This window comes from Salmo salar, chromosome 09, assembly GCF_965601325.2.
Source record: "Salmo salar chromosome 09, fSalSal1, whole genome shotgun sequence".
Taxonomy (NCBI): domain Eukaryota; kingdom Metazoa; phylum Chordata; class Actinopteri; order Salmoniformes; family Salmonidae; genus Salmo; species Salmo salar.
The window spans coordinates 21,358,157-21,375,170 of NC_138299.1; the positions used below are offsets into that span (position 1 = coordinate 21,358,157).

The 17,014-nt window shown below is 41.4% G+C and overlaps 1 protein-coding gene across 3 annotated transcripts in view; it reads right to left on the reverse strand.

Annotated features, from left to right (window-relative positions):
- fsip1 (fibrous sheath interacting protein 1) overlaps positions 1-8,386 on the reverse strand; it is a 68,726-nt gene extending 60,340 nt beyond the window's left edge. The window contains exons 1-8 of one of the 3 annotated variants that reach the window (XM_014210447.3): positions 8,116-8,386; positions 7,822-7,999; positions 5,285-5,342; positions 5,011-5,180; positions 4,838-4,916; positions 4,446-4,541; positions 735-862; positions 425-538 (exon numbers count right to left, since the gene is read on the reverse strand). In XM_014210447.3, coding sequence (XP_014065922.3) covers positions 425-538; positions 735-862; positions 4,446-4,541; positions 4,838-4,916; positions 5,011-5,180; positions 5,285-5,342; positions 7,822-7,992 — 816 coding nt within the window. In that variant the 5' untranslated portion in view covers positions 7,993-7,999; positions 8,116-8,386. Of the gene's footprint in view, positions 1-424; positions 539-734; positions 863-4,445; positions 4,542-4,837; positions 4,920-5,010; positions 5,181-5,284; positions 5,343-7,821; positions 8,000-8,115 lie in introns of all 3 variants that reach the window. The other 2 variants (XM_082955658.1, XM_014210446.3) reach the window with 2 other exon arrangements.
- Between the last annotated feature and the right edge of the window lie 8,628 nt (positions 8,387-17,014).

A 17,014-nucleotide genomic window follows, 5' to 3' on the forward strand; every position in this document is an offset into this window, starting at 1 on the left:
TTTTGAACGGTAGGGTATATTACAACATATGCTGTAATTGTAAAGTAGGTCAGCGTTTAGGCCAGTTTAGTTAGGCCACTTCAATTTGACTAGCAAATTACTTCAAAACGGTAGATCATTTAAACAGTTTCTCTGTGTACTCATGAGTAATGGCCATAGCAACAACCATAACAGCTATGTGAGTAACACAGTGCTTGAAAGATGTTGCTCAATACATTACAAACTATTCACACCATGATAACGAGTGATTACTGGCTACTACTACCCTAAACATAATAAGTGAAATGTTTGTGTGTAGACCTAGTGCTGTGCGAGAGAGACAAATGGTGCAGTCTAGATGAACTCTGTTTGACATATTTAGACACTTGAAAACATGAGTCCTCCTACACCACATGCTCACCATCAGCGCTGTATTTTGGCCTACCTCACAGCCTGCCTTCCCAGCATTGTCCCCTTCCTCCATGTCTCTGAGCAGCTCCTCGAGACGATACTTCTCCTCCTGTGTCATCTGCACTGGGCCTCCAGCACCACTCGCCAACTGTCATGTTTGACAAAGTAGTGACAACAATCATTCATCAGATCAGATTGTAGTTACTTTCAAATAAGGCCCGAGTCTTTGAGTTGAAGAACTATATATATTTCCCATTGAAAAAAGAATAACATGAGTAATGTGAGACTCTAAAGTCATGTGACAGTCTGACACTGCACTTTGCCCAACATGAACTTTGACATACCTCAATATTTTTCTTCACAAAGTCTTGTTTATTTTTGCCCCTGGGAACCCCACTCTGGCTGCCTTCTGACTCGTCTGCCCTCTCTTCGTGACCCACTTCAGCCAAGTCTGCTGCTGTGTCCTTTTCACCTGTGTGGGAGTCAGTGGCGGTTGGTACAGTTTTAGTTGAAGGAGGATGTTGTTGTTTTTTTCATGAGCATGGCCTTATTTCTATTACAGCATATTGGATGACTGTCATTCATATTCCATTCACCCAGTTCAATGTAACATTGATAGGCTACTACATGAATGATACTCAAATTTTCCATATACCCATCATGAGGTTGCTACAACCTAGCCTATGAATGAAAGTTTACAATGTAGATGCACACAGGTCAAGAGAACATTTTGCCTGCATCTAGCTGATGGTGGACAAATTCAAGTATGTTTATCCCCGTTTTGTTCCATTTGCTTCCGTTTTAGAAATGTTTTTAACAGAATCGGGGGAATGAATAGACCCCTGACCACACATAAACACAGTTCACTTTCATAGCAGCCAGGTTGTATTCCTTCTCGCATCTATGCGTTCTCCTCCTCTCACCTTTTCCCTTCGCTTGCGGACTTCAATACACAACACATCAGCTGTATATGACCAGGCGAGAAAAACATTCCAAGCCAAACCAAACCAAATAACAGCTACAAACAGCCTACATTGTTGTCACCATATTAGCTAAAGTAACGTCATAGTCAACATAGTTAATATAACTAATGCGTTAGTAAACCCGCTACAATCATGTAGTACAGTGTACAGTCAGTAAGCAGTTTCACAGTCAGTCCCCGGTGGCAATAAATTAGTAAAACCAAAAGCTTACCTTAACTTGGAAGAGTTCCAGTGTTGTGTTGGATAGTTATAGCCAGCTAGCTAACATAGTATCCCTTCGTTTCAGCCGGGTGTTTGAGTAGGCTAAACTAGTTAGCTGCATTTGCTAGCTAAGTAAGTGGGAAAAAAATGATGAAATATAGCTATGTCCCCTTTCTTTCGCTCTCTCTCGCTTCTCCTTCATTTTTTAAAGAAATTAATTTGTTTGAAATTGTTCAACTATTGTCTTTCTCTCTCTTTCAGTCAACTACTGACCACATTTTATACACTGCAGTGCTAGCTAGCTGTAGCTTATGCTTTCAATACTAGATTAATTCTCTGATCCTTTGATTGGGTGGACAACATGTCAGTTCATGCTGCAAGAGCTCTGATAGGTTGGAGGCCGTCCTCAGGATTTTGTCATAATTACTGTGTAAGTCTATGGAAGGGGGTGAGAACCATGAGCCTCCTAGGTTTTGTATTGAAGTAAATGTACCCAGAGGAGGACGGAAGTACACCACGGTGCTACCCTACAGAGTGCTGTTGAAGCTACTGTAGAACTTCATTGCAAAACAGTGTGTTTAAATCAATTATTTGGTGACATGTGGTTATACAGTGCATTCGGAAAGTATTCAGAACCCTTCACTTTTTCCACATTGTTACGTTACAGCCTAATTCTCAAATGGATTAAATAAATAAAAAGTCCTCATCAATCTACACACAATACCCCATAATGAGAAAGTAAAAACTGGTTTTAATATAAAAAAATATATATATTTACATAAGTATTCAGGCCCTTTGCTATGAGACTCGAAAAATTGAGCTCATCCTGTTTCAATTGATCATCCTTGAGATGTTTCTACAACTTGATTGGAGTCCACCTGGGGAAAATTCAATTGATTGGACAGGATTTGGAAAGGCACACACCTGTGTATGTATGTATGTATGTATGTATGTATGTATGTATGTATGTATGTCCCACAGTTGACAGTGCATGTCAGAGCAAAAACCAAGCCATGAGGTCGAAGGAATTGTCCATAGAGCTCCGAGACCTGATTGTGTCGAGGCACAGATCTCGGGAAGGGTACCAAAACATTTGTGCAGCATTGAAGGTCCCCAAGAACACAGTGGCCTCCATCATTCTTAAATGGAAGAAGTTTGGAACCACCAAAAATCTTCCTAGAGCTGGCTGCCTGGCCAAACTGAGAAATCAGGGGAGAAGGGAGGTGACCAAGAACCCGATGGTCCCTCTGACAGAGCTCCAGAGTTCCTCTGTGGAGATGGGAGAACCTTCCAGAAGGACAACCATCTCTGCAGCATTCCACCAATCAGGCCTTTATGGTAGAGTGGCCAGACAGAAGCCACGCCTCAGTAAAAGGCACATGACAGCCCGCTTGGAGTTTGCCAAAAGGCCCCTAAAGGACTCTGACCATGAGAAACAAGATTTTCTGGTCTGATGAAACCAAGATTGAACTCTTTGGCCTGAATGCCAAGCGTCACGTCTGGAGGAAATCTGGCACCATATCTACGGTGAAGCATGGTGGTGGCAGCATCATGCTGTGGGGATGTTTTTCAGCGGCAGGGGCTGGGAGACTAGTTAGGATTGAGGGAAAGATGAATGGAGCAAAGTACAGAGAGATCCTTGTTGAAAACCTGCTCCAGAGCGCTCAGGACCTCAGACTGGGACAACGACACTAAGCGCACAGCAAAGACAACGCAGGAGTGGCTTCGGGACAAGTCTCTGAATGTCCTTGAGTGGCCCAGCCAGAGCCAAGACTTGAACCCAATCGAGCATCTCTGGAGAGACCTGAAAATAGCTGTGCAGTGACGCTCCCCATCCAACCTGACAGAGCTTGAGAGGATCTGCAGAGAAGAATGGGAGAAAATCCCCAAATACAGGTGTGCCAAGCTTGTAGCTTCATACCCAAGAAGACTTGAGGCTGTAATCGCTGCCAAAGGTGCTTCAACAAAATAGTGAGTAAAGGGTCTGAATACTGATGTAAAGTGATATTTGAGTTTATTTTTAATACATTTGCAAACATTTCTAAAAACCTGGTTTTGCTTTGTCATTATGGGATATTTTGTGTTGATTTACGAGGAGAAATAAACAATTTCTCAATTTTAAAATAAGGCTGTAACATAACAAAATGTGGAAAAAGTCAAGGGGTCTGAATACATTGTGAATGCACTGTATTTAGTATAGTTTTATCTAAAAAGGATTACTTTTTTAAATGTTTCACTATTTTTATTAAATTTACTAAGGATGGTCCTCCCCTTCCTCTTCTGAGGATCCTCCACTGCTGGGAGCTGTTCATGCATTTTTGAATTCCAGCAGGTAAACGTGTAAACTTAGGAGTTTAAGAACCATTAGAAGGCTCTGTCTAATATCATCCTGAGAAGTTTTGGAGAGACATTGTCAACAATCTAAGGAAGTATTCCAAATGACCATGTATCAATTAAACTTGATGCATGTTATGTTTCTGGACCACTGAAATACATGCAATTGAAAAGGGCCCACTCCACAATGTTCATGGCTCTCAAACTATGACTGTGACATGTCATCCAGCAAACAGCAAATTCAAAAGATGGGAAAAGTTGTTCATGGATAGTTTGGAGGGAAAGATGTAGCCTATGCAGTGTTTTCAGGAATGAAAGCACCAAGAAAACTGAATACACAGTGAAAGTACAAAATAGTTACATTTGTTTCCTAGGGTTATACTGCCATCTAGCGTAGGACTATATTGCAATGTAGTTTTATTATTCTAACGTTGTTACAGGACTAGTTACAGTGTACATTGGCCTACATACACATATATGAGCAACTTAATGATGTAAAGTGTATAATTGTGTTCCAGCATTTTTAAACAAACTCACTTTCCTCCACTTGTCTGTTGTGTCTTTCATACTCTTTGTCAGGCACTTGAGTCCCAAACACAGGAGCAAAGTCCAATTCTTCACTGGATCCGTGAGCTAGGGTGAATGAAAATGGATTATTACACATAGCCGGTATATGCATAGTAAATTACCATATTCAAATTCTGAGACTGAATCTAAATAATGTTATCAATTTGCGGTGACATATTCCATACAAAAAAAGCTGATCAAAAATGGTGATAAAACCAAAAAAAAAAGTGATTTATACTGTATATCTTGGAATAGTAATTTGGCATATGACTACATTGTCCTCAAAGCTCCAGCTAATGTGCATTGTAAACAGTATCCACATTGATCTGCGTTCTGGAATTACTGTTTAATATTTCACTTACTACTGGAAGGAGCCAGGGCCAAAAACATACTTGTATTTTCTGCTTCATCTGCCCATTCTGAAGAGCTGTTGGGCTTTATCTGCTGCACAGAAATAGGTAGGAAATATCCTTTAACATATAGACATTCTTAAAATGTAATTTAATGTGTGTATTCTGCATATCCCTGTGCTTACCAATAGTTCCTGCCATAGTTTTTGACGGAGCTCCTTTCCTTTTCTCTTGACCTCTTTTTCATTTGAGATCCTTGAAGCCAAGATTGTGTCAAGTATTTTCATTTTCTTGATGGCCTTCTGGAGTTCTGGATCTTCGTTCAGCTCATCAAATACATCTCCAATGGAGTGATCTGGAAATTCATTCAAAGAAATGCATGCATACAAATATGTTCATCCGTTTTCTTTTCAGTATTCTACTTCCTAAAATGTCATAGTGATATGTACTTATGCCTACCTTTCTCAGGAAGACTTTCATCTGGAGACTTGAGGTTTTCATGTGAGTTGCTGTGATCCTAGGAAAGTAAATGTAACATCTATTCAAACCACAGGTTCTAGGCCCGTTGATGGGGAAAGTCAAGAGGCAGTCATGTTTACAGTTAAAAACAGTATATTTATTTTAACATTAACATGCCGTCTTAAGGGCTTTCCAGACAAGAAGCGGAGGCAGAGTTTCCCATGAATTTCGCTTTTGCGCTTTCAACATTGCAGCCGGCTTTAAAGGCGAGTCGAAACTGACTCATCTACAAATCACCTTGCATCATAAATAACTACTCAATATTATTTAAATCTTTCTTGGGCACACCTTGGTGACGCAAATGACGACTTTTCAAATCAGAAAAGTCTACCGATTATGGATATACTGTACCTTCGGAGGTGGGAAAAGTGTTGCCAAACAGGCACGGATCAAGAAATAACCAGCAAGGTGGATATATGTTACAATAAGAAACCTTACTACAGGCAGATATATATGCAGTACCAGTCAAAAGTTTGGACACACCTACTCATTCAAGGATTTTTCTTTATTTTTACTATATTTCTACATTGTAGAATAATGGTGAAGGCATCAAAACTATGAAATAACACATGGAACCAAGCAAAAAAAGTGTTAAACAAATCAAAATATATGTAATATTTGAGATTCTTCAAAGTAGCCACCCTTTGACTTGATGACAGCTTTGCACACTCTTGACATTCTCTCAACTTTTGAATGGTAGTATATTTAAAGCAACGTTTAGGATAAAGGTTAGGGTTGGCTTGCCTTGTAAGGACTAGGTAACAGTAAAAGACAAAAAGACAAGTTAAGAGAACACACCAAGATGCTCTTACTATTTCTGTATAGTTCAGAAAGGTATCAAAGTTTCCAAAGCGTTAGTTTACCGCCTTCTGCCACCATTCATTTTCTACTGGTTGAATATAGGCTACACTGCTCTCAAACTGCTCGGACCCTTGCCTAATAATAAGGGCGGCAGGTAGCCTAGCGGTTAAGAGCATTTGGCCAGTAACTGAAAGGTTGCTGATTCGATTCCCTGAGCAGGGATTGTGCCCTTGAGCAAGGCACTTAACCCTAATTACTCCTGTAAGTTGCTCTGGATAAGAGCATCGACTAAAATGTAATAAATCAGACTGTGATACCAATTATTGGTATACAGTCTGAAACAGAGCACTGCAAAAACGTGGAAAGTTTCCTTACAAGCCAGAATGTTGAATCGAATTACATTTGAACTAATCTCGTTCCCAGACACTTCCACCCAAATGTCTGATGATCCAACGTATCAAACTTGGCCTTTGTTTGCCAAAACAGAAAGACCTGGACATATTGCCTTTGGCTTAATCTGCCAACCAATCATCTCCCACAACACGCCTCGCAGTTGTGTGATTCACAAAAATGTTGTGATTCAAATACTTTACTCAGTAGGTCACTTCCATAGACTTCTATGGTCACTCCCACTAAGGCCAACACTGAATCATTGATATCCCAGGCTTATATGCGCAATAGCCTGGGGATGAGGTTACATTTGAACTTACTCTACCGGTTGTCTGTGTGCGGTTGGTCCTTCAGTGGGTCAACATTTTTGCCAAATTATCCATAGGAAAGTATTATTTAAAGTACTGCTGTTTAAATTTCTGTCACATGCACAAAACCATGTAAAACAGCTGCAAGACTTCAGTTAATATGCATGAATTACATGCATGTGTCTTAGGTCTCGAGCAAACATATATTCACCACACACTGAGACTTGTGTGTTGAAGTCGGTTTAATAATCCCTTCCTGTGGATATTTTTGTCTACCCAGACCCAAAAGCCATCATCAAAGCCTCCAAACACAGTACAAAAGTGTAAGAAACTCCACCACACCAAATTATTCTAAGGTCCTCAAATGGTTCTTGAACAAACATGCACAGCAACCACACAACACAGCCTCTACACATGGGACCTTCAGGTACAAAGCTCCCACCTGGACAGTTAGCTAACAGAACCAAATACGGTGGTGCTTTTATACACTGAGTATACAAAACATTAAGAAAGCCTGCTCTTTCCATGACATAGGCTGACCAGGTGAAAGCTACAGTATGATCCCTTATTGATGTCACTTGTTACATCGACTTAAAATCAGTGTAGCTGAAGGGGAGGCGATGGCTTAAAAATCATTCTTTAACCTTTGAATGAATTGTGTATGTGTCTCATTCAGAGGGTGAATGGGCAAGACAAAAACTTTAAGTGCCTTTGAACCGGGTATGGTAGTAGATTTGTGTCAAGAACTGCAATGCTGCTGGGTTTTTCACGCTCAACAGTTTCCTGTGTGTATCCAGAATGGTCCACCACCCAAAGGAAATTGTGAAACATTGACCAAATACTATCAGGTTCAAACTGTGTCCCCTTCTTGACACATTATTCCAAATGTGTTTTCTTGACTTGACCCTTTACTTCTTGAGGAGCATATGTTAGGTCATCTTGTTCTACACACACAAAGTGTGCATGCAAGTACATTACCTGCTTATTGTTGGGGGCATCATCGCTCAGGACCACCAGGGACGTCGGGCTGGGATGAAAAACTCTCCCGACTTCAGGCAGTGACACAGTTGATACACGGCTACCCGGGCGAGAACGCTCGTTGTATGCCGGGCGGGAGATATCATCTAAACTGCCTCTCGTAATATCCATGGGTGCTCTGGTAACGTTAACGCAACCCAATATTAGAATAGAGCATTTTGCAATAAGTATATAGGTAAATAAATCAAATGTTCTTTTGTATTTTTCGTTAAATGATAAATATAGTCTAGATACCTGATAGCGGTGTAGGCAGGCGTGGTAATGTTTTTCTTTCGGAGTGGTATCTAAGGACGCAAAAGACCCGGATGTGGTAACTACAAACTTTGAATACTAGCCATATGTATTATTAGTATCACGGTTGGTGCAATCTGGAATCCTTGGGAAGTTGACATTTAAAATGGTAGGGTTAGGTTATGGTTATAGTTAGGGTATATGGGTTTAGAGTAGGGACGTCCCAAGGATTGCAGATTGCACTAACATTAGCTTCACAGACGCAACACGTAGAAGCATCTGTCCACATGACTTCCCGTTTTCAGATTTTGCCTTCAAAATACAAGTCCGAGGTAAAACGCTATGTGTATGAAACGAAATCAATCTTTTTTGCAGCATTGCATAGTGCGTAATGTAAAAATGTGGTTAAAAAAAAGTATATCCAAATCAGGGAAAATGTTTACGAGCATTTCTACTTCATATAAGATAAAGAATATAATAAGGGCTCCCCGAGTGGCGCCGCGGTCTAAGGCATTACATCTCAATGCAAGAGGTGTCACTGTGCAAGAGGAGTCTGGTTCGAATCCAGACTGTATCACATCTGGCCATGATTGGGAGTCCCACAGGGCAGTGCACAATTGGCCCAGCGTCATCCGGGGTAGGCCGTCATTGTAATTAAGAATTTGTTCTTTACTGACTTGTCTAGTTAAATTACATATAGATTTTTTAAATAAGGTGGAGCACATTGAGAAACGGATGTAGCTTAAGTAAATGAAGGTTAGGTACATTAGCCTACTGACAGAAAATATACAATTAAAAAATAAGAAATCATTATTTTGATTGTGTAATTATTCTTAATTTACAGATGTAATGTTTAAGAAAAGTCTTTATTTCTGTTGTGTGGCACAAACAAATTTCACTGTACAGGAAAAACGATTGATTTTGTATCCATAAAACCAGGGTCCAGTCTACTCACGAGACTCCCTAGAATACAAAAAAACCAAAAGCTAGGTATCAATTCCAATTTTTTGGTCACATAGACATATTTAGCAGATGATATTGTGGGTGTAGCGAAATGCTTGCGTTCCTAGCTCCAACAGTGCAGTAGTATCAAACAATTCACAACAATACACACTAATCTAAAAGTAAAAGAATGGAATTAAGAAGTATATAAATATTAGGATGCGCAATGTCAGAGTAGCATTGACTAAAATACAGTAGAGTACAGTATATACATATGAAATGAGTTAAACAGTATGTAAACATTATTAAAGTGACTAGTGTTCCATTAAAAGTGACCAGTCATTCCATGTCTATGTACATAGGGCAGCAGCCTCAAAGGTGCAGGGTTGAGTAACCGGGTGGAAGCCGGCTAGTGATGGCTATTTAACAGTCTGATGGCCTTGAGATAGAAGCTGTTTTTCAGTCTCTCGGTCCCAGCTTTGATGCACCTGTACTGACCTCGCCTTCTGGATGAGAGCGGGGTGAACAGGCCGTGGCTCAGGTGGTGGATGTCCTTGATGATCTTTTTGGCCTTCCTGTGACATCGGGTGCTGTAGGTGTCCTGGAAGGCAGGTAGTATGCCCCCGGTGATGCGTTGGGCAAACCGTACCACCCTCTGGAGACCCCTGCAGTGGCGGGTTGTGCAGTTGTCGTACCAGGCGGTGATACAGCCCGACAGGATACTCTCAATTCTACCTTGTTGCGCCTTCTTCACCACACTGTCTGTGTGGGTGGACCATTTCAGATTGTCATTTATGTGTACGCAGAGGAACTTGAAGCTTTTCACCTTCTCTACTTTGGTCCTGTCAATGTGAAAAGGGCCATGCTCTCTCTGTTGTCTTCTGAAGTCGACACAACCTGCCTGGTACGGCAATTTCTTGGCCTCTGACCGCAAGCACTACACAGGGTAGTGCGTACGGCCCAGTACATCACTGGAGCTAAGCTGCCTGCCATCCAGGACCTCTACACCAGGCGGTGTCAGAGGAAGGCCTTAAAAATTGTCAAAGACCCCAGCCACCCCAGTCATAGAATATTCTCTCTACTACCGCATGGCAAGCGGTACCGGAGTGCCAAGTCTAGGACAAAAAGGCTTCTCAACAGTTTTTACCCCCAAGCCATAAGACTCCTGAACAGGTAATCAAATGGCTAACCGGACTATTTGCATTGTGTGCCCCCCCCAACCCCCAACCCCACCCCCCAACCCCTCTTTTTACGCTGCTGCTACTCTCTGTTTATCATATATGCATAGTCACTTTAACTATACATTCATGTACATACTACCTCAATTGGGCCGACCAACCAGTGCTCCCGCACATTGGCTAACCGGGCTATCTGTATTGTGTCCCACCCACCACCCGCCAACCCCTCTTTTACGCTACTGCTACTCTCTGTTCATCATATATGCATAGTCACTTTAACCATATCTACATGTACATACTACCTCAATCAGTCTGACTAACCGGTGTCTGTATGTAGCCTCGCTACTGTTATAGCCTCGCTTTTTACTGTTGTTTTATTTCTTTACCTACCTATTGTTCACCTAATACCTTTTTGCACTATTGGTTAGAGCCTGTAAGTAAGCATTTCACTGTAAGGTCTACACCTGTTGTATTCAGCGCACGTGACAAATAAACTTTGATTTGAAGTCCACGAAAAGCTCCTTCGTTTTGTTGAGGTTATTTTCCTGGCACCACTCCGCCAGGGCCCTCACCTCCTCCCTGTAGGCTGTCTCGTCATTGTTGGTGATCAGGCCTACTACTGTTGTGTAATCTACAAACTTGCTGATTGAGTTGGAGGCGTGCGTGGCCACACTGTCATGGGTGAATAGGAGGGGGATGAGCACGCACCCTTGTGTGGCCCTAGTGTTGAGGATCAGCGAAGAGGTGTTTCCTACCTTCACCACCTGGGGGCAGCCCATCAGGAAGTTCAGGACCCAGTTGCACAGGGCGGGGTTCAGACCCAGGGCCCCAAGCTTAATGATGAGCTTGGAGGGTACTATGGTGTTGAAGGCTGAGCTATAGTCAATGAACAGCATTCTTACATAGGTATTCCTCTTGTCCAGATGGGATAGGGCTATTGCATCATCTGTGGATCTTTTGGGGCGGTATACAAATTGATGTGGGTCTAGGGTGTCAGGTAAGGTGGAGGTGATATGATAATGCATTACCTGTCTAACAGAACACAGAGGGTTTTCTTTTAATGGAAGCCTCTCCAACATAATCCAGGTAAAATCAGGAAATCCCTAAGGCAGCTGTCTAGGCCCTTTACTTTTTCAATCTTTACTAATGAATTTCCACTGGCTTTGAGGAAAGCCAGAGTGTCAATGTATGCAGATGACTCAACACTATACATGTCAGCTACTACAGCGACTGAAATGACTGCAACATTTAACAAAGAGTTGCAGTTAGTTTCAGAGTGGATGGCAAGGAATAAGTTTGTCCTAAATATTTCTACAACTGAAAGCATTGTATTTGGGACAAATCATTCACTAAACCCTAAACCTGAACTAAATCTTGTAATAAATAATCTGGAAATTGAGCAAGTTGAGGTGACTAAACTGCTTGGAGTAACCCTGGATTGTAAACTGTCATGGTCAAACATATTGATACAACAGTAGCTAAGATGGGGAGAAATATGTCCATGATAAGGCTCTACTTTCTTGACAGCACTGTCAACAAGGCAGGTCCTACCTACCCTAGTTTTGTCGCACCTGGACTACTGTTCAGTCGTGTGGTCAGGTGCCCCAAAAAAGGATTTAGGAAAATTGCAATTGGTTCAGAACAGGGCAGCACAACTGGCCCTTGGATGTACACAAAGCGCAAATGTTAATAATATGCAGGTCAATCTCTCCTGGCTCAAAGTGGAGGAGAGATTGACTTCATCACTGCTTGTATTTATGAGAGGTATTGACATGTTGAATGCACCGTGGTGTCTGTTTGAACTACTGGCGCACAGCTTGGACACCCATGCATACCCCACAAGACATGCCACAAGAGGTCTCTTCACAGTCCCAAAGTCCAGAACAGACTATGGAAGGTGCACAGTACTAAATATGAACCGTCCAGAGTAGTGATTGCTAGTCAGGCGGGCAGGTGCATGCAGCGATCGGTTGAAGAGCATGCATTTAGTTTTACTTGCATTTAAGAGCAGTTGGAGGCCACAGAAGGAGAGTTGTACGGCATTGAAGCTCGTCTGGAGGTTTGTTAACACAGTGTCCAAATGTATTTATTTATTTTATTTAACCTTTATTTAACCAGGTAGGCAAGTTGAGAACAAGTTCTCATTTACAATTGCGACCTGTCCAAGATAAAGCAAAGCAGTTCGACACATACAACAACACAGAGTTACACATGGAGCAAACATACAGTCAATAATACAGTAGAAAAATAAGTCTATATACAATGTGAGCAAATGAGGTGAGATAAGGGAGGTAAAGGCAAAAAATGCCATGGCGGCAAAGTAAATACAATATAGCAAGTAAAACACTGGTAGTAGAAATAAAAATAATGGGGTGCAAAGAAGGAAAATAAATAAATAAATACAGTATGGGAGGTAGTTGTTTGGGCTAAGTTATAGGCTTATGTACAGGTGCAGTGATCTGTGAACTGCTCTGACATCGGGTGCTTAAAGCTAGTGAGGGAGATAAGTGTTTCCAGTTTCAGAAAGGAAGGAGCCACTGCTCCAAAACCGCCATAAAAAAGCCAGACTACGGTTTGCAATTGCACATGGGGACAAAGATCGTACTTTTTTGAAAAATGTCCTCTGGTCTGATGAAACAAAAATAGAACTGTTTGGCCATAATGAACATCGTTATGTTTGTAGGAAAAAGGGGGAGGCTTGCAAGCCGAAGAACACCATCCCAACTGTGAAGCACGTGGGTGGCAGCATCATGTATTTGGGGTGCTTTGCTGCAGGAGGGACTGGTGCACTTCACAAAATAGATGGCATCATGAGGCAGGAAAATGCTGTGGATATATTGAAGCAACATCTCAAGACATCAGTCAGGAAGTTAAAGCTTGGTCGCAAATGGGTCTTCCAAATGGACAATGACCCCAAGCATACTTCCAAAGTTGTGGCAAAATGGCTTAAGGACAACAAAGTCAAGGTATTGGAGTGGCCATCACAAAGCCCTGACCTCAGTCCAATAGAACATTTGTTGGCAGAACTGAAAAAGCGTGTGCGAGCGAGGAGGCCTACAAACCTGACTCAGTTACACCTGCTCTGACAGGAGGAATGGGCCAAAATTCACCCAACTTTTTGTGGGAAGCTTGTGGAAGGCTACCCGAAACGTTTGACCCAAGTTAAGCAATTTAAAGGCAATGCTGCCAAATACTAATTGAGTGTATGTAAACTTCTGACCCACTGGGAATGTGATGAAAGAAATAAAAGCTGAAATAAATCATACTCTGTACTATTATTCTGACATTTCACATTCTAAAAATAAAGTGGTGATCCTAATTGACCTAAACAGGGAATATTTACTAGGATTAAATGTCAGGAATTGTGAAAAACTGAGTTTAAATGTATTTGGCTAAGTTGTATGTAAACTTCCGATTTCAACTGTATGTATGTATGGGGGACAGAGGAAGGGGTAATTCAAAAATCATGTCAACCCGTATCATTTCACACACTGAGTCCATATACAGTGCATTCGGAAAGTATTCAGACCCCTCAACTTCATCCACATTGTTACGTTACAGCCTTATTCTAAAATTGATTGAATTGTTTTTCCTCAATCTACACACAATACCCATGACAAAGCAAAAAATGTTCAATACATTTTTGCAAATGTATTAAAAATAAAAACAAATACTTTACTTACAGTATTCAGACCCTTTGCTATGAGACTCGAAATTGAGCTCAGGTTTATCCTGTTTCCATTGATCATCCTTGAGATGTTTCTAGAACTTGATTGGAGTCCACCTGTGGTATATTCAATTGACTGGGCATGATTTGTATCACGTCCTGACCATAGTAAGATGTTATTTTCTATGGTAGAGTAGGTCAGGGCGTGACAGGGGGTGTTTTTCTATGTTTAGTATTTCTATGTTCATGTTCTAGTTTTGTATTTCTATGTTGGTTTTGTTTGGGATGATCTCCAATTAGAGGCAGCTGGTTCTCGTTGTCTCTAATTGGAGATCATACTTAAGTAGTTTTTTTTTTCCCACCTGGGTTTGTGGGAGATTATTTTTGAGTAGTGTATGTTTCACCTCTGCGTCACGGTTTGTTGTTTTTGTTAGTTCAGTTTATTGTTTATGTATCGCATAGTTTCTCATTGAAAATAAAATGTGGAACGACACACATGCTGCACTTTGGTCCGCTCATTCCTATGACAAACGTGACAATTTGTAAAGGCACACACCTGTCTATATAACGTCCCACAGTTGAAAGTGCATGTCAGAGCAAAAACCAAGCCATGAGGTTGAAGGAATTGTCTGTAGAGCTCTGAGACAGGATTGTGTCGAGGCACAGAACTGGGGAAGGGTACCAAAAAATTCCTGCAGTCTTGAAGTTCCCCAAGAACACAGTTGCCTCCTTCATTCTTAAATGGAAGAAGTTTGGAACCACCAAGACTCTTCCTAGAGCTGGCCGCCTGGCCAAACTGAGCAATCGGGGGAGAAGGCCCTTGGTCAGGGAGGTGACCAAGAACCCGATGTTCACTCTGACAGAGCTCCAGAGTTCCTCTGTGGAGATGGGAGAACCTTCCAGAAGGACAACCATCTCTGCAGCACTCCACCAATCAGGCCTTTATGATAGAGTGGCCAGACGGAAGCCACTCCTCAGTAAAATGCACATGACTGCCCGCTTGTAGTTTGCCAAAAGGCACCTAAATGATACATTTACTTATGTAAATGTGATATCAGATTTGTTTTAATACATTTGCAAAGGCCTAAAAAACAGTTTTTGCTTTGTCATTATGGGGTATTGTGTGAAGATTGATGGGGAAAAAACATTTTAATACAAACGTAACAAAATGTGGAAAAAGTCAAGCGGTCTGAATACTTTTTGAATGCACTGTAATTTATGTGATTTGTTAGAGGGATACTTCAGGATTTTGGCAACGATCCTGAAGTATCTAATTCCCAGAGTCAGCTGAACTTGTGGATACCATTCTTATCTGTGTCCAGTATGAATGAAGTTAGAGGTAGTTTTGCGACCCAATGCTAACTAGCATTAATCCAATGACTGGAAGTTTATGGGCATCTTGACTTCCAATCATTGCGCTAAAGCTATTTAGCAATTGAACTAGTGCTAGCTAAACTGGGGATTAGGGTTAAATTTAGGAGTCAGGGTTAAGGTTAGGGGAAGGGTTAGCTAACATGCAAAGTAGCTAAAAAGTAGTAGAAAAGTTGCTAAAGTTGTCCATGATGAGATTGCTAGATGTTTGTGTTATACGCCCACCTATCCACCCCACCTTAAGTAACCATCTCTTATGTAACCATAACAAACGTACCATATCATAATCATTTGAGTGTCCCGGATTTACATTTACTATGTCACGTCTAGTCTATGAGACGAGGCTGATAAAACGGGTACTCGTGTGTAACTCTGCATTTGGGTCGAGTGTGCAGTCCGGCAGTGTCAATTATGTGTGTGCTTTGAATTTATGGCAACTTTGTGTGAAGTAAATACACTAGGCTTCCAAGCGACAATGTGCTATTTAATTTTTTGCTAATATACTGCTGCACATGTTGTGTATTTTATGGAATTGCATTAGTACGACATTGGGGGAAAGATTTGTAATTTCCCGGGTCTTGTCATTTAATTTTTTCAGTAAATGTGAAGTGAGTTCCCAGGACCGTCCCGGTGTGATGATATAACTCGATCAGGTGAAATTCGACGATACGAGCACTTATTTCACCGTAAAATCGTCCACCTCTCGCTCTGCAAGTTTCTTCCTCTTATTTTACTGTAACGTCTTCCTCTTTCACTGTAACGTATTCCTCTTCCACTTTCACTGTAACAGCCTCACCCGCTACTTCTTTTTTAACGGTGACAGCCTCCTCTTCCTTCTCTTTAAAGAGTCTTCCTCTGTCCAGCAGACCTCCTCTTCATTAGCAAGGGGGGAGTAGCTTATTGAGCTCATGGTCTGGGATGTTAGCTAGTAATTTAGCATTACTAGCGATTAGCTTCTTAGTGCTATGTTAACCAGCTAGCATCACTAACTAAGAATGTACATATGAAATGGATTAACTCGTAGTTAAATTCGCAGACTGTGTTTAAACAGGTTAATACACACAAAATAGTTTAGATACATTTTTACATTTTAGTCATTTAGCTTCAATGTTTCGCTTATGTTGTCTAGCAAGTTGCCGAGGTGGCTGAAATAGAAGCTGTTTTGTTGTTGAAGGGTAGTTAACACTACTGCTGTGTTCCGGTCAAATTGGACTGATTTACAAGTTCTCTCTCTGAAAAATGTAGTTCATTTAATCTGATTGTCATAAGGTTCCATGACTTTGTCCACACAGGGCATCTGAACACACAAAATACATTTTGATGATTTTCATTACATTGTGGGTGTTTTATTTAACTTTTGTACACCTGTGGTGTTCCAGTCTAAAATGACCAGTCATTAGAAATGAATGGGTGAGACTACAATTAGTGTTTAAAATTGAGTTCAGGCACATGCCCATTCATCAGATGGACATACTTCCTCTCCCAGACCCCCACATGCATGTGTGTTTGGCACGCACACACACACACGTCACTCCCCTTCTTGGCTTCCATGGCAACCCCCACGGGAACCTTTCCCCAATAGAATCTTTCCCCCACAGGAACCACACCTGTTGGCCTTGTCCGGGGGTATCATCGGATGGGGCCACAGTGTCTCCTGACCCCTCCTGTCTCAGTCTCCAGTATTTATGCTGCAGTAGTTTATGTGTCGGGGGGCTAGGGTCAGTCTGTTATATCTGGAATATTT